This window comes from Orcinus orca, chromosome 10 (assembly GCF_937001465.1).
Source record: "Orcinus orca chromosome 10, mOrcOrc1.1, whole genome shotgun sequence".
Classification (NCBI taxonomy): domain Eukaryota; kingdom Metazoa; phylum Chordata; class Mammalia; order Artiodactyla; family Delphinidae; genus Orcinus; species Orcinus orca.
The window spans coordinates 96,992,267-97,008,769 of record NC_064568.1 but is presented as its reverse complement, the minus strand read 5'-3'; the positions used below and the strand labels follow the sequence as shown (position 1 = coordinate 97,008,769).

At 34.5% G+C, this 16,503-nt stretch overlaps 1 protein-coding gene across 9 annotated transcripts in view; it reads left to right on the top strand.

Moving 5' to 3' along the window:
• The window catches only part of HIVEP1 (HIVEP zinc finger 1), a 143,474-nt gene that overhangs the window by 71,567 nt on the left and 55,404 nt on the right, over window positions 1–16,503 (top strand). For 8 of the 9 annotated variants that reach the window (XM_033434903.2, XM_033434904.2, XM_049715604.1 and 5 more), the window contains 2 exons: window positions 1,676–1,729; window positions 2,410–2,469. In XM_033434903.2, the coding sequence (XP_033290794.1) occupies window positions 1,676–1,729; window positions 2,410–2,469 (114 nt within the window). The remainder of the gene's footprint in view (window positions 1–1,675; window positions 1,730–2,409; window positions 2,470–16,503) is intronic. The other variant, XM_033434905.2, reaches the window with a different exon arrangement.

The window sequence follows — 16,503 nt, the reverse complement described above, 5'->3', positions numbered from 1 at the left end:
ATATTTATTTACACTTTGAATGTCTCCAATGTACTTAGTACATTTTATTTTTTGAAAAAGTGGGCCTTGTCTTTTTGTTACTTGTGTTAATCCAGATTTCACCCATACGTTTGGAATTCTCCTTTTGAAGTAAAAGTACTGCTAAGCGCAGGATCTACTTTCTGCATTTAATAAGGGTTTGTGGGTTTTTTTTTCAGTACTGTTTTCAATTTCACTCATCATTTCAGGAGCAATAACTAAAGTTTGTAAATGAGAAAAAATTGTATTATTTCCAAAGATAGTCTCTTCTCCCCTCAAATCTTATCCTGGATCTGGTAATTAGCAGGAAGCAAATAGGACATTGCTGTGGGGAGTGCATTTGTCAGGATGAAGATTTAGTTACGATTAACCATTGCTTGTTTCCTTCATTCTGATGCTCCCCCCCGCTGCCCTGATATGGCAGGATGGATGGATCAACATGCAATTGAAAGAAGTTTGATCAGTAAATCGAAGGTTCTGTGGATTTCTGGCTTTTCTGGAAAGGCTGATGGGGAAAAGGCAGATAGAACCAGAGCTTGAAAGGCATATGGTGGGATCTGTGCCCTATTTAGTTGGGGAAGGATGCCATTTTGGAGGCTGCATCTTCCATGGCCAGTAGAGGGCATTTGGGGAGCTGCTGGTGGATGCTGGGAGGCATGAATGGCTGACATACCAATATTTTGAAAGCATTTAAACTGTACGCCAAGGGACTATCTAAAATGTTGCATAATTATGGTTACTGTATTCATTTCAGTACAAAATAGTACCCTAGGAATTTTGTTACTTTTACCATTATAATTAGCACTTAGACCACTGTATTAAATTTGGAATTGGTTGCTGTCATAAATCATCAAATATATATCTCCTTATAAAATTTAAATTAATTGTTACCAAAGTAGAACATGTGCTTATTTACAAAATCTAATTGTGCTCAAAGCTCACATGGGAGACCTACAGGCTCTGGGCCCATGTGCCTCCCTCTCCCAACCACTCCTGAGGCAGCCATCCCAGCTCTTCATTAGTTATTGCTTCTTTCAAAACTGTGTGCATATATAGCACTTCGGTAGTCATTAGTTTTATCTGGTATCTCTTTAATGCAGTATTCCACCCTCACACTTCATGCATAACTATTCTGTAATCAAGGGTTGGCAAAAGTGATGGGTATTGTGTTGCTGCTCTTCAGCCCATCATTTCCTTTATTTTTCCATCCTTTCTTTTATCTCTTCCGTGTTTGGCTTAGGTCTGAGGCTATCTATGAACTTTGCTTAGACTTGTTTCTAAGCCAGTAGGCATTTGCTGTATCTCTCTAATAAAATCTGTGTGTCTTCATAAAGAAAGTATTATGTTTACATACTTTTATTACTCAGCTAAACATTTTTAAACTATGGTTCAGTATTTAAAATGCACTAATTACTTGCATTGTGGAAACAATTGGAAGTAGTCCCTGTGACTAAGACATAAAATTATAAGTATAATTTTTAAAAGGACTTTATTATTACTTTAACAGTTTACACATATTTGTTTCATAAATAATTCATTCAACAAATATTTATTACTATGCGTCAGGTACTGTTTATAAGTAATAATATTTGTTTTACTGTATTCTTATTTGTGTATGATGAATTGACTTATAATTTTTTGTTGCTGTTTTTCTTAGACAAAATTGAAGAAGCACAAAAAGAACTCAATGGGGCAGAAGTGTCAAAAAAAGGTAAATTAAAATCAACCCCAGTATAGGCTTTATTCTTGCAGAGATTCCTGTATAAATATCTTATTATTGCAGCCTCTCTAAATGAATCAGTGTAAACATATCCCAAAGTTAAAAATCACCTTAAACTGATTGATACCTAAAAGTCTATGGACTTTGCTTTGTGAAATGTTTTAACTGCATAGCATATTCTGTAACTGTTTCCCACATGTTACTATTTTGCTGGTGGAAATATGAAAGATGGTTGCAGCTTTTCTGAAAGTCCTGTTTGGGAGACTGTCCCATAGCAATCAAGTCACCAGTATAATGAGTACTGATGGTACTGTGTTCCCATATGTGTGTGCATATGTGTGTTCACGTGGTGCAGTATTCTTTGTGAAATGACAAAAACCTAAGACAACTAAAATAACCCAAATGTTAGTCATTGCCGGGAATAATTGCATCAATTGTAGTACCTTCATATTTTGGGATGTTATGCAGCTTTTAAAAAATGTTAATTATTTCAGTTGACTGTGGTGATTTGTTGCAATGGTGAGAGAAGGGGCAGAGGAAGGTGATTAACTTTTATTTATCTGGATTTTGTTCTTTCACTAGTTATAATGGGTAAATTTTGTGTAAAGAATAAAAAGCTTAAAAGCAAAAATCAGTTTTCATCACAGAAAGCATACTGATTATTTTCCCAGGTAATACGAAAAAATGCTTTCGATGTACAACAGCCTGTGGGAGGGGAGGAAGAAAGGAAGGTGGGTAGAGTTCCAACACTCTCTGTTAATGCGTAGAATTGAATAGAAGGATCTATGGTTCTCTTTATGGCATTTAGATTTCATGATTTTTTATTGCTTTATCCTTGTTGTATCTTCTAATTACAGTGGGATATTTTGGCAGAGTAATTTAGCTACGTAGGATTCCAATGGAAAGTCATTTTTTTAAATCTAGTTAGCTTCCTAACTAGGTATCATTAGTGGAAATAATTTCCGGTTGTCCAGCTTCTCTATCCCTTGGACCAGCCTGTGAAGTCTCCAGGGTTGTTTGGGGTTTGTCTGAGTAGTGACTCTGTGATGCGCGGAAACCTTAAAGTGTCTTCCTTCTTTTTTCTCTCCCCTCACCCACCATGGGATCTCTGGGAGGCCCGTATCAAATATGACCCTTTAATGACACTCTTGCAGAAACACAAGTCTAAGAAGAGCAGAGAAGTCACCACAGCCACACCGTTCCTTTGAAAGGTTGACTGAATATCCCTTCCCACATTGCTGAAATCATGAAGCATTTGAGACACTCAGGCTATAAGAACCTAACAATTTAAAGTTCTTTGTCATGGTCAATCTTTTCCACATCTACTGATGGTTTAGAGCTGCTTCAGTTAGGGAAATAAATCTGTTCTTGTCTTCCTTTTCCCCCTCTTTCCTACCCCTGTGGCAAAGAGCTTTAAAAACCATGAACTAAATGTCTGATAGGAAGGGGGGAAATGAAACAGAGGTTCTAGAAAAAGAAATTGGATAATGAAGTTGAAAATAGTCCAGTGGGCTGCATTTGGCAGGCTACACTTATTTAAGACCTAGGATGAATACCAAGTGAGCATTGTTCTGTGCAATTCACTGCCTAGAATTTCTACTCAGCTTTCAGTTTTACATACGCATTCTGGGCAAATTAAAAATAAAATAGTTTTCCTCCAAAATATAATTGAGGAGTAACGTCAGTTTGTCTTTAACAACATGAGATAAAATTTTTGAGTAATAAACGTCTTGAGATTTCTCAGGTCTTTGCTTGCTAAGCTGTCTGTTTGGTGAAAGGAAATTCATTTATTCTTTCGAAGAATATACTTTAAAAATTTAGAGTTATTTATTTTTATTGATTAAGATAAGTCATATAGAATAGACCACTTTTTCACTATTTTTTCCAACATGCTTTTGGTTATTTCCCCTGACATTTTAACTTTTTCTACATCTGCCTTTTTTTCTACATTGCTCGTGTTTCTAAGGCTTCATCTCCATTGAAGATGCTGTGGTCCTTAACCTATTCAAGGTTCTTCCCGCTCCCCTTCTTTTTTTAACCATTAGGACAAGTAACTAATTTATCTTCAGAAGCATTTAGCATACCGGTAGGCTCTTAAGGAAAACAAACCTTGCTTATTGGTAGATTAAAAAAGATATCTTTCCTGTTTTCTAACATTTTAAGGAAGGATTCATCTGTTTAGTATAATACGGTGGCAGAGAAACTGACTTGGCTCATTATACACCAATAGGATAATGAAGTGCACTAAATTATGGTAATATTTTTTTTTATTCTTTCTCTCCGCTTATGAATGAAAGTCAGATGACTAGAATGTGATTTCCTTTGATTTTAACCAATTTGGGGATAAATATAGCATGCAACATTCACACAGTTCTCTATAATGTCCTTATTTTCTTCCTTACAGCACTATTTACTTGGTCTAAACATCCACTGTGCTTGACACTATTTCTAAAATTATTGCACGAGATTTAAATAAAATAAATAGTGAATGTCACAGATGTAGTGATGAATATGTATGAAATAAACTGGGAAGAAATAAATAGATCAGTTAGGAAAGCTTTTATATGCTGTCTCATGAATAAACTTTAATTTTAATACTTTGTTTTAAATTTTTATCACACAATATTTGACACATAAAATAATATATAAATAATATATATTATTACATATGTAATATGTAATATCATATATTATCACATATATCATATATTATTACATATATAATGTGTAATATTATATATTATCACGTACACTTAATACATAATACTTAGTATATGTAATATGCATTATTATAAATCATAAGAATAACATGGTAATCTTTGATTCCAAAACCCAATTTAAGAACTGGCACATTGCTAATATGTACTGTTGTATCAGCCTACATGCTATTCTCCATTTCATCCCACTATCTGCTTGGTAGAGATATTTAAGTGTTCTTAAGTTTGCATCATCATTTTAGTGCTTCTTAAAAATAATTGTGTATTCTCAAACAATATCCTTTTTGGTTTTGTCTGAGTTTGAGCTTTAAAAATAAAATTATATTATTTGCAGTTGGAAAAATTTCATTATTTTTTATGGCTTAGTGGTATTCCATTCTGTGTGTATGTATTCCACATCTTCTTTATCCATTCATCTGTTGATGGACACTTAGGTTGCTTCCATACCTTGGTAATTGTAAATAATGATGCTATGAACATTGGGGTACATGTATCTTTTCAAATTAGTGTTTTTGGTTTTTTGGATATATACCCAGGAGTGGAATTGCTGGGTCATATGGTAGTTCTATTTTCAGCTTTTTGAGAAACCTCTGTATTGTTTTCCACAGTGGCTGCACCATTTTACATTCCCACAACAGTGTACAAGGGTTCCCTTTTTTCCACATCTTCACCAATATTTGTTATTTGTGTTCTTTTTGATGATAGCCATCCTGCTGGGTGTGAAGTGATACCTCACTGTGGTTTTGATTTGCATTTCCCTGATGATTAGTGATGTTTTCACGTGCCTGTTGGCCATCTGCATTTCCTCTTTGGGAAAATGTCTATTCAGTTCTTCTGCCCCATTTTTTAATCAGGTTTTTTTTTTTTTTTTGATGTTGAGTTGTATGAGCTGTTTATGTATGCTGGATATTAATCCCTTATAGGTCACATCATTTGCAAATATTTTCTCCCATTCAGTTGGTTGTCTTTTCATTTTGTTGATGGTTTCCTTTGCTATGCAAAAGCTGTTAAGTTTAATTAGGTCCCATTTGCTTATTTTTACTTTTATTTCCTTTACTTTAGGAGATGGATCCAAAAAAAATACCACTGTGATTTATGAAAAAAAGTGTTTTGCCTGTGTTTTCCTCTAGGAGTTTTGTAGTATCCAGTCTTACATTTAGGTCTTTAATCCATTCCGAGTTTATTTTTGTATATGGTATTAGAGAATGTTCTAATTTCACTCTTTTACATGTAGCTGTCCAGTTTTCTCAGCACCACTTATTGAAGAGACTGTCTTTTCTCCAGTGTATATTCTTGACTCCTTTGTCATAGATTAATTGACCAAGTCAATGTATTTAATAATATGAGATTATTCGAGTTTTCTTTTTTCTCTTCAATCAGATATTCTTCTTATAATTTATCCATTTTATTAACTATTCACATTTATTGGCAAAACGTCATTCGTGGTATTCTCTTACTCTCTCTCATTGCTGCTGGATCTGTAGTTGTGTCTCCATTTTCTCACTGTTAATACTGTTCATTTGTGCCTTTTCTCTCTGTCTTGATTAATCTTGCCAGAGGTTTGTCTGCTTCACTCCCCTTTTATTGTACCAACTTCTGAGTTTCTTGATATTTTCTTGTATCATACTTTCCCATTTCATTACATTTTTCTCTTTATTATCTTTTCCTCTTTTTTGAGCTTATTCTGTTATGAAATTTCTTAAGTTGGAAACTGGGCTTATTCATTTTTAAGTCTATTCTTTCCTGTTAGAATCAGTTAAAGCTATTGATTTCCTTGTAGACCTTGCTTTAGCTGTATTAAATATGACTTCATGTTCGCTGCTTTCATTAATTTCTGTGCTGGTTTCTTCTTTCCCTCTCTTGATAGAATATTTTTCCCCTTGGGGACGGTTGGGGATTTTATTTATTTTTTTGTTAGTGATTTCTGACTTAATTGCATTGTTATGTTAATTGATTTTTAAAACCAGTTTGTATTTCTAAAATAATTTACTCTCTGTTTCTGAATACAGTATAGTCAAAAGTTTCAGGGAATGTTCTATAAAAATGCTCCTAGAATTTATGTTAGAAATTTAGAATTCAGCATTTTACAGATAAATTCACCATTTTTACAAAGATGGAAAAGCTGAAGTTGAAACCTGTTAAATAACCTTATCCCAGGGACTGCAACCAGAAAGTGGCATGAGGACTTTTCTAGTCTGTGTTATTCTAATATTATTCTGCATCATAACTGGATGAGAGCTGTGTTCTAGTGATAGTTGAATCTGTAGTACAGTTAGCCCTGTTCTAAATTAAGCCTTTGAATAAAGAGATCACCTTTTAAAAGAATATTGTAATGATTCAGGAAAAAATAGGAGTCAAACAATGGGTATAGGAAAAGGTGGAGATTTTAGGTCAGCTTGCATTGGGATTTTTTCATATTATTCTGTCTCAAACGGCAAAATCCTGAAATCACCACCATAATACCTATAGTTTCCTTTTAGAAGCTGTCACTCTGAAATTATATACTCTAGCCACCAGAAAATTTTTATTTAAAAGATAATTTCAGTTAATCATCTATTTTACCATTCCTAAGGATATAAGCAGTTTATGGCTTAAGAAATACATTAAGGAATCTGTCCTGCTGAAATAACTCTGTGATATTCAGACTTGCTCTAAGGAGTCACTTGACAAGTAGGATTTTTGTTGACATAGGCATAATGAATGGCCTGGAATTACCCTCTTGTTATCTGGGGAAGCTTGAGGGAAGTTAGGTTCCTATGTAAAACTAGATTGAGTAATTCAGAAGTGAATGTGATAGACTAATGAGCAAAAAACTAGATTGTGAACTCTAATTAGTGGGTAAATATGAAAGCCAGAGTTTGCTCACCTACTTTCCTAAATTTAAGCTCCTTATAATATGAATAGGTTTGCAAGGAGTGAAAAACACTCCTTTTTCTTTTTTAAATAGCACATGTGATATTAAAAAAAAAGAAATGAAGTTTCATTTGGAATAATATTTTATGTTAATAAGGTTATGCTTTAATGCCAGTGACATTCTCTTCCTTAAGAATTCTGCTAAGAATACTTAAGAAAATATAAGAGCATGTTCCTATAATTAGGGATGATGAAGTCCTTCCTAAGTGAGACTAAACTTTAGGTGGCATACTGGAAAAGTTGGACTGATTTTTATTAAATTAAAATGAATAATGTTAAGATAAGATTAAATATAAGATAAGATTAAAATGTTTTAAAACAGCCTGAGAGAAAGTATGTGCAATAAAACAAAACTTGGCTGGGTTACTTAAAATGTTATAAACTTGGAAAGGCATTAGCAATTTATAAAATGAAAGCTCACACGGATACAGTCAATGGAAGGGCTAGTGTAATATATTAGTGAGATGTCTGAACTATTGAATTTTTTAAAGGAACACAGTTTAATTATTTCAGTATTATAATAATGCTAGCTAGTTTATAAATTAATTACCAGGAAATAGTGTAATTAAATGAGCATTAATGGCTGTTTATTTTTTATTTTATTTTTATAACCTAACCAAAAGTATGGTTAATCCCCAATATTTCTTATCTTCAATTGTGAGATGAATTCTGGTTAGTGGGAAAGACAGACAGAGAGAGAGAGAGAGAGAGAGAGAGAGAAAGGGAGAGAGAGAGTAAGGGAGACAGAGAGAGAAAGTGTGTGTGTGTGTGTGTGTGTGTGTGTGTGTGTGTGTGTGTGTGTGGTTGTTTCCTTTCAGGTTTGTATCCTCTTACCCATTCTTTTATTTATTTTTTTAATACAACAGGTTCTTATTATCTATTTTATACATATTAGTGTATAATGTCCATCCCAATCTCCCAATTCAACCCACAGCTCCTCCCCCCTGCCACTTTCCCCCATTGGCATCTATACGTTTGTTCTCTACATCTGTGTCTCTATTTCTGCCTTGCAAACCAGTTCATCTGTACCATTTTTGTAGATTCCACATATATGCGTTAATATACGATATTTGTTTTTCTCTTTCTGACTTACTTCACTCTGTATGACAGTCTGTAGGTCCATCCACGTCTCTACAAATGATCCAATTTTGTTCCTTTTTATGGCTGACTAATATTCCATTGTATATATGTGCCACATCTTCTTTATCCATTTGTCTGTCGATGGGCATTTAGGTTGCTTCCGTGACCTGGCTATTGTAAATAGTGCTGCAGTGAACACTGGGGATGCAGGTGTCTTTTTGAATTATGGTTTTCTCTGGTATATGCCCAGTAGTGGGATTGCTGGATCGTATGGTAATTCTATTTTTAGTTTTTTAAGGAACCTCCATACTGTTCTCCATAGTGGCTGTATCAATTTACATTCCCACCAACAGTGCAAGAGGGTTCCCTTTTCTCCACACCCTCTCCAGCATTTGTTGTTTGTAGATTTTTTGATGATGGCCATCCTGACCCGTGTAAGGTGATACCTCATTGTAGTTTTGATTGCATTTTTTTAATAATTAGTGATGTTGACCAGCTTTTCATGTGCCTCACGGACATCTGTATGCCTTCTTTGGAAAAATGTCTATTTAGGTCTTCTGCCCATTTTTGGATTGGGTTGTTTATTTTTTTAATATTGAGCTGCATGAGTTGTTTATATAGTTTGGAGATTAATCCTTTGTCCATTGATTGGTTCGCAAATATTTTTTCCCATTCTGAGGGTTGTCTTTTTGTCTTGTTTGTACTTTCCTTTGCTGTGCAAAAGCTTTTAAGTTTCATTAGGTCCCATTTGTTTATTTTTGTTTTTATTTCCATTACTCTAGGAGGTGGGTCAAAAAAGATCTTGCTGTGATTTATGTCAAAGAGTGTTCTTCCTATGTTTTCCTCTAAGAGTTTTATAATGTCCGGTCATACATTTAGGTTTTTAACCCATTTTGAGTTTATTTTTGTGCATGGTGTTAGGGAGTGTTCTAATTTCACTCTTTTACATGCAGCTGTCCAGTTTTCTCAGCACCACTTATTGAAGAGACTGGCTTTCCTCCATTGTATATCCTTGCCTCTTTTGTCATAGATTAGTTGAGCATAGGTGCATGGGTTTATCTCTGGGCTTTCTACCCTGTACCATTGATCGATATTTCTGTTTTTGTGCCAGGACCATACTGTCTTGATTACTGTGGCTTTGTAGTATAGTCTGAAGTTAAGGAGTCAGATTCCTCCACCTCCTTTTTATCCCGTCAAGACTGCTTTAGCTATTTGGGGTCTTTTGTGTCTCCATACAGATTTTAAGACCTTTTGTTCTAGTTCTGTAAAAAATGCCATTGGTAATTTGATAGGGATTGCATTGAATCTGTAGGTTGCTTTCAGTAGTATAGTCATTTTCACAACCTTGCTTCTTCCAATCCAAGAACATGGTATATCTCTCCATCTGTTTGTGTCATCTCTGATTTCTTTCATCAGTGTCTTATAGTTTTCTGAGTACAGGTCTTTTACCTCCTTAGGTAGGTTTATTCCTAGGTATTTTATTCTTTTTGTTGCAATGGTGAATGGGATTGTTTCCTTAATTTCTCTTTCTGATCTTTCATTGTCAGTGTATAGGAATGCAAAAGATTTCTGTGTATTAATTTTGTATTCTGCAACTTTACTAAATTCATTGATTAGCTATAGTAGTTTTCTGGTGGCAACTTTAGGATTATCTATGTATAGTATCATGTCATCTGCAAACAGTGACAGTTTTACTTCTTCTTTTCCAATTTGTATTCCTTTTATGTCTTTTTCTTCTCTGATTGCCGTGGCTAAAACTTCCAAAACTATGTTGAATAATAGTGGTGAGAGTGGACATCCTTGTCTTGTTCCTGATCTTAGAGGAAATGCTTTCATTTTTTCACCATTAAGCATGGTATTTCCTGTGGGTTTGTTGTATATGGCCTTTATTATGTTGAGGCAGGTTCCCTCTGTGCTCATTTTCTGGAGAACTTTTATCATAAATGGGTGTTGAATTTTGTCAAAAGCTTTTTCTTCATCTGTTGAGATGATCATATGGTTTTTATCCTTCAATTTGTTAATATGGTTTATCACATTGATTGATTTGCATATATTGAAGAATCCTTGCATTCATGGGATAAATCCCACTTGTTCATGGTGTATGATCCTTTTAATGTGTTGTTGGATTCTGTTTGCTAGTATTTTGTTGAAGATTTTTGCATCTACATTCATCAGTAATATTGGTCTGTAATTTTCTTTTTTTGTAGTATCTTTGTCAGGGTGATGGCGGCCTCATAGAATGAGTTTGGGAGTTTTCCTTCCTATGCAATTTTTTGGAAGACTTTAAAAAGATGGGTGTTAGCTCTTCTCTAAATGTTTGACAGAATTCACCTGTGAAGCCATCTGGTCCTGGACTTCTGTTTGTTGGGAGATTTTTAATCACAGTTTCAATTTCATTACTTGTGATTGGCCCATTCATATTTTTTATTTCTTCCTGGTTTAGTCTTGGAAGAGTATACCTTTCTAAGAAAGTGTCCATTTCATCCAGGTTGTCCATTTTATTGGCATAGAGTTGCTTCTAGTAGTCTCTTATGATGCTTTGTATTTCTGCAGTGTCCGTTGTCAATTCTTTTTCATTTCTGATTTTACTGATTTCAGTCCTCTCCCTGTTCTTCTTGATGAGTCTGGCTAAAGGTTTATCAATTTTGTTTATCTTCTCAAAGAACCAGCTTTTAGTTTTATTGATCTTTCCTATTTTCTTTGTTTCTATTTCATTTATTTCTGCTCTGATCTTTATGATTTCTTTCCTTCTACTAACTTTGGGTTTTCTTTGTTCTTCTTCCTCTAGTTCCTTTAGGTGTAAGGTTAGATTGTTTATTTGAAACTTTTCTTGTTTCTTGAGGTAGGCTTGTATAGCTATAAACTTCCCTCTTAGAACTGCTTTTGCTGCATCCCATAGGTTTTGGATCTTCGTGCTTTCATTGTCATTTTTCTCTAGGTATATTTGATATCCTCTTTGGTTTCTTCAGTGATTTCTTGGTTACTTAGTAACGTATTGTTTAGCCTCCATGTGTTTGTGTTTTTTAGGGTTTTTTCCCTGCAATTTATTTCTAATCTCATAGCGTTGTGGTCGGAAAAGATGCTTGATATGATTTCAATTTTCTTAAATTTACTGAGGCTTGATTTGTGACCCAAGATGTAATTTATCCTGGAGAACGTTCCGTGGACACTTGAGAAGAAAGTGTAATCTGCCATTTTCGGATGGAATGTCCTAAAAATATCAATTAAATCTATCTGGTCTATTGTGTCATTTAAAGCTTGTGCTTCCTTATTAATTTTCTGTCTGGATGATTGGTGTAAGTGAGGTGTTAAAGTCCCCCACCCTTATTGTGTTACTGTTGATTTCCTCTTTTATAGCTGTTAGCAGTTGCCTTATGTATTGAGGTACTCCTATGTTGGATACAGTCTATGCATATAGATTTATAATTGTTATATCTTCTTCTTGGATTGATCCCTTGATCATTATGTAGTGTCCTTCCTTGTCTCTTGTAACATTCTTTATTTTAAAGTCTATTTTATCTGATATGAATATTGCTACTCCAGCTTTCCTTAGATTTCCATTTGCATGGAGTATCTTTTTCCATCCCCTCACTTTCAGTCTGTATGTGTCCCTAAGACTGAAGTGGGTCTCTTGTAGACAGCATATATATGGGTCTTGTTTTTGTATCCATTCAGCGAGCCTGTGCCTTTTGGTTGGAGCAATTAATCCATTCACATTCAAGGTAATTATCAATATATATGTTCCTGTTACCATTTTCTTAATTGTTTTGGGTTTGTTTTTGTAGGTCCTTTTCTTCTCTTGTGTTTCCCACTTAGAGAAGTTCCTTTAGCATTTGTTGTAGAGCTGGTTTGCTGGTGCTGAATTCTCGTAGCTTTTGCTTGTCTGTGAACCTTTTGATTTCTCCATCGAATCTGAATGAGATCCTTTGCGGGTGGAGTAATCTTGGTTGTAGGTTCTTCCCTTTCATCACTTTAAATATATCGTGCCACTCCCTTCTGGCTTGTAGAGTTTCTGATGAGAAATCAGCTGTTAACCTTATGGGAGTTCCCTTGTATGTTATTTGTCATTTTTCTCTTGTTGCTTTTAATATTTTTTCTTTGTCTTTAATTTTTGTCATTTTGATTACTGTGTGTCTCAGAGTGTTTCTCCTTGGGTGTATCCTGCCTGGGACTCTGCGCTTCCTGGACTTGGGTGGCTATTTCCTTTCCCATGTTAGGGAAGTTTTTGACTATAATCTCTTCAAATATTTTCTCAGGTCCTTTGTCTCTGTCTTCTCCTTCTAGGACTCCTATAATGCAAATGTTGTTGCGTTTAATGTTGTCCCATAGGTCTCTTAGGCTGCCTTCATATCTTTTTATTCTTTTTTCTTTATTCTGTTTTGCCACAGTGAATTTCACCATTCTGTCTTCAAGGTCACTTATCCGTTCTTCTGTGTCAGTTATTCTGCTATTGATTCCTTCTAGTATATTTTTCATTTCAGTTTTTGTATTGTTCATCTCTGTTTGTTTGTTCTTTAATTCTTCTAGGTCTTTGTTCTTTAATTCTTCCAGGTCTTTGTTAAACATTTCTTGCATCTTCTTGATCTTTGCCTCCATTCTTTTTCCGAGGTCCTGGATCATCTTCACTATCGTTATTCTGAATTCTTTTTCTGGAAGGTTGCCTATCTGCACTAAATTTAGTTGTTTTTCTCGGTTTTTATCTTGTTCCTTCATCTGGTACATAGTCCTCTGCCTTTTCATTTTGTCTATCTTCCTGTGAATGTGGTTTTCGTTCCACAGTCTACAGAATTCTAGTTCTTCTTGCTTCTGTTGGCTGCTCTCTTCTGGATGAGGCTATCTAAGAGGCTTGTGCAAGCTTCCTGATGGGAGGGACTGGTGGTCGGTAGAGCTCAATGGCTGTTTATTTTAAATAAATATATTTATAAATTCTACTTTTTAATATGAAATGCTCAAAAAATCATCATGTTTTCCTTGTAAAGTTGTTATTAGTTCATTCTTTTATTCAGTAATATTTTATTATGCATCATCCATTCTTTTTAGCCCTAGGAAATAGATAGGAAAGAAAAAGCCTGTACCTTAACGGAACCTGTTTAACTCAGCTCTTGCCCAAATTATCATAAACTCTGAATTGGTAGAATCAAAATTCATGAGGTTTTCTGTAGTCTGACAGCAGTGCCTAACTAATTTCCCTTGGGAAAACAGGAGCAGATTTTCTGTTTTTTAGAAAAAAAAGTCATCTCTTTTTTCTTCTCATGCTATATTACTTGGAATTTCAAATTTAAATATTCAGGTCTCCTGAAGTGTTCTTTTTTAGTGTAATAGGCAATGCTAATGGCTCACGTAACAGGAAAATTAGTATTATTTTAATTATTTGTGCCATGTATATGAGTTAAAGGTATCATATGTCAATGCTGTCAATATTTCGAGATTTAAAAATACTAAATCCCCAGAGATCATTGCTTTGCAACTAGACTGGTGCCAGCTTTATGGAAGATGATCTGCATAATGATAAACAAAGCACCTTTTAGTACAGTTATGTAAAATAAATGTCTGTAAGTATTCTGTTCACGGTTTTTAAATGCAAAAAGTAAAACTTTGCTTCCTACAAATTATGAGAGGCAAAAACCCTCAGTATATTTCCTATGAATCTTACTGATTACACTCTATGGTGTAATCATTTATTAAATTAGAGGCTAAAATAGTTAGCAAGATTAACTGTTATAGAATTCATTGAAAGGTTTGCATTCTTTTGCAGTTTTATAGCCTATTCTGTTGACTTCAAAATGCTATTGATTATAAGATGCAAAGGGGTTTCATGCACCATTTAGGAATGGAAAAAGTCACTGCCAGTTAAGTCAGGACACAGCGCCTTTATAATTGATTGGAAGGTGCCCCAGGGTTTCAGGGAGATTAAAATGTTCAAAACACATTTGTTTAAGATTCTATAAAGTGTGTGTTTATGTCCACTGCTTCATTTTTTCACAAGAGAGATATGAAATAGTTCAGATTATGATGTATGGATTTGAGCTGCTTTGAGGACAGCATCTCTCAGGACTGTGGAAACCAAAGAAATGGGTCTCATTCTGTTGGTTCACTTGGGGATTCATGGAAGAATGATAAGGAAAAAAGCCCAGATTATGTTTAATTTACCATCTTCACTTTCTTAGATAATTGACCTCATGCATATGCCTCTATTATTTTTTATATGAATCGTGTTGCAGGCTGACTTAAAAGGATAATGTGTGTATTGCTGTTGATTTATTTAAGCTTTTCTCCAGCTTTGCTTCTGTATCCTATGTATGGGGCAAAAGAAAGAAAAAAAAAGAGAGGCGGGCTCAGATGTTTATTGCCTACATGGAGACTTGTTCTTTTTTCTCATGTTTAGTCAGATCAGAGAAAGCAGTACACATGTTGCGTGGAAGTCAGGGATATAATTCTGGGGAAGAAAGAATAGAAAATAAAAGCAATGGGAAGGCAGAATCAGTTGAAGATAGGTAAACGATTGTGTGAAATTCTAGAAGATAAATCTTAAAAAAATTGAAAGCAAACAGCTGTGGAAACAACAAAGTACCATTTCACCCAAACAGGGCATTCTTTTGCTACTGTTTCAGTATTCAGAGTGTGTTTTGTTGGGCTATGCTATATATAAGAAGAATATCAAATTTTAAGGATGATAATTTAGAATTTTGCACTAACCACTAAGCATGGGATACAATAGTAGCTATTTCATTCAAGAAAAGATTTGGAAGAAGAAAATGAGACTCTCTTGATGAGTGAGAAAAGGCAGGAAGAGGACTGAAGAAAATTTAAATGAGAGCAAATGTATATAGTAACGTGTGCCTAGTTGGATGTTTAGCTAATGTGGAAAGGATTTGACAGATTGTATTGGAAGTACAGCTCTGCAAGGGAACCAAGAATGGGGGTGTTGCTATGGGTGTTTATTTCTTGAAGCCCACCACCTAGCATGAAGTTAGCCACTTAGTAACTGTTGACAAACCTCTTTAATGACTTCCTGTGTCTCTTCAGTGTGAAGACAAGACAAAGCTCCCTAACACAGCCTATGAGATCTCATCCCTTAAGCTCTTCCCCTCACCGCTGCCACACAAGTGTCCTCATGAATGCTGTAGTTCAGTTTGCCCAACATCATATACTGGCACCTTCTATGGTTCCTAGTGCATACAGTAGGCATTTGGCAAATATTTATTAATAAGTGAAGATGGATGGCTGGGTGGGTGGATGGAGGTGTGGTACGGATGGATTCCTTTACACAGCAGGCATGGCTTTTAAACAATATATACTCTTACTTTCTTCTGTTTTTGAAGTGTGTTTAAATCGATATATTTTATTTCTCCTGCTGTAATCTAGATTGCATATCTGAAGTAAATTGTTTGATTATATCAAATTATCTCCAAAATTTAACCTATATAATTTAATTGTATATAACTGCAGTGATATATAAAAATCATTTCTGTATGTCTCTCTAACAAAAATAAAAGCTTCATTCTTTAGTCTTTAGTAGAGACTGTGGACATCTAGTACAAATGAATCCTTTCTTTTGATTTTTCTGAACACTGAGATTAAGACTACTCTTGGTGTAGTTTCTAATGTTTATATAACATTTTCGTTAACCTGGTGGGAAGTTGTGATGTTCTGAAGAATTGAGGAACTTTCTTAGAAAAATCACCAAGGTTTTTGGAATCTTTCTCAATGAAAACGAAGCAAAAGGATACGAATTTGTATTACTCTTTGGTCAGGGAAGTATGATTGTTATTTTGTAAACTTATTGTTTGAATCAAAGTCTGAATCAGCTTTCTACCAGGTAATCTTTTTAAACCTGCAGAAATATATCAGAATATTTGGTTTTTATTAATGTCAGCTATCTTGTTGGCAACATTCACATTTTTATCTTTTGTTTCAACTCACTATTTTCATACAAACCATATTATAAGACATTAGAACAAGTTATAAAAATAGAAAATATACTTATTTTGTAACACCTCATCTCGATTGTTGTCAATTTTCTATTACCTTCTTTGCTAACTTGGCTAGAACATA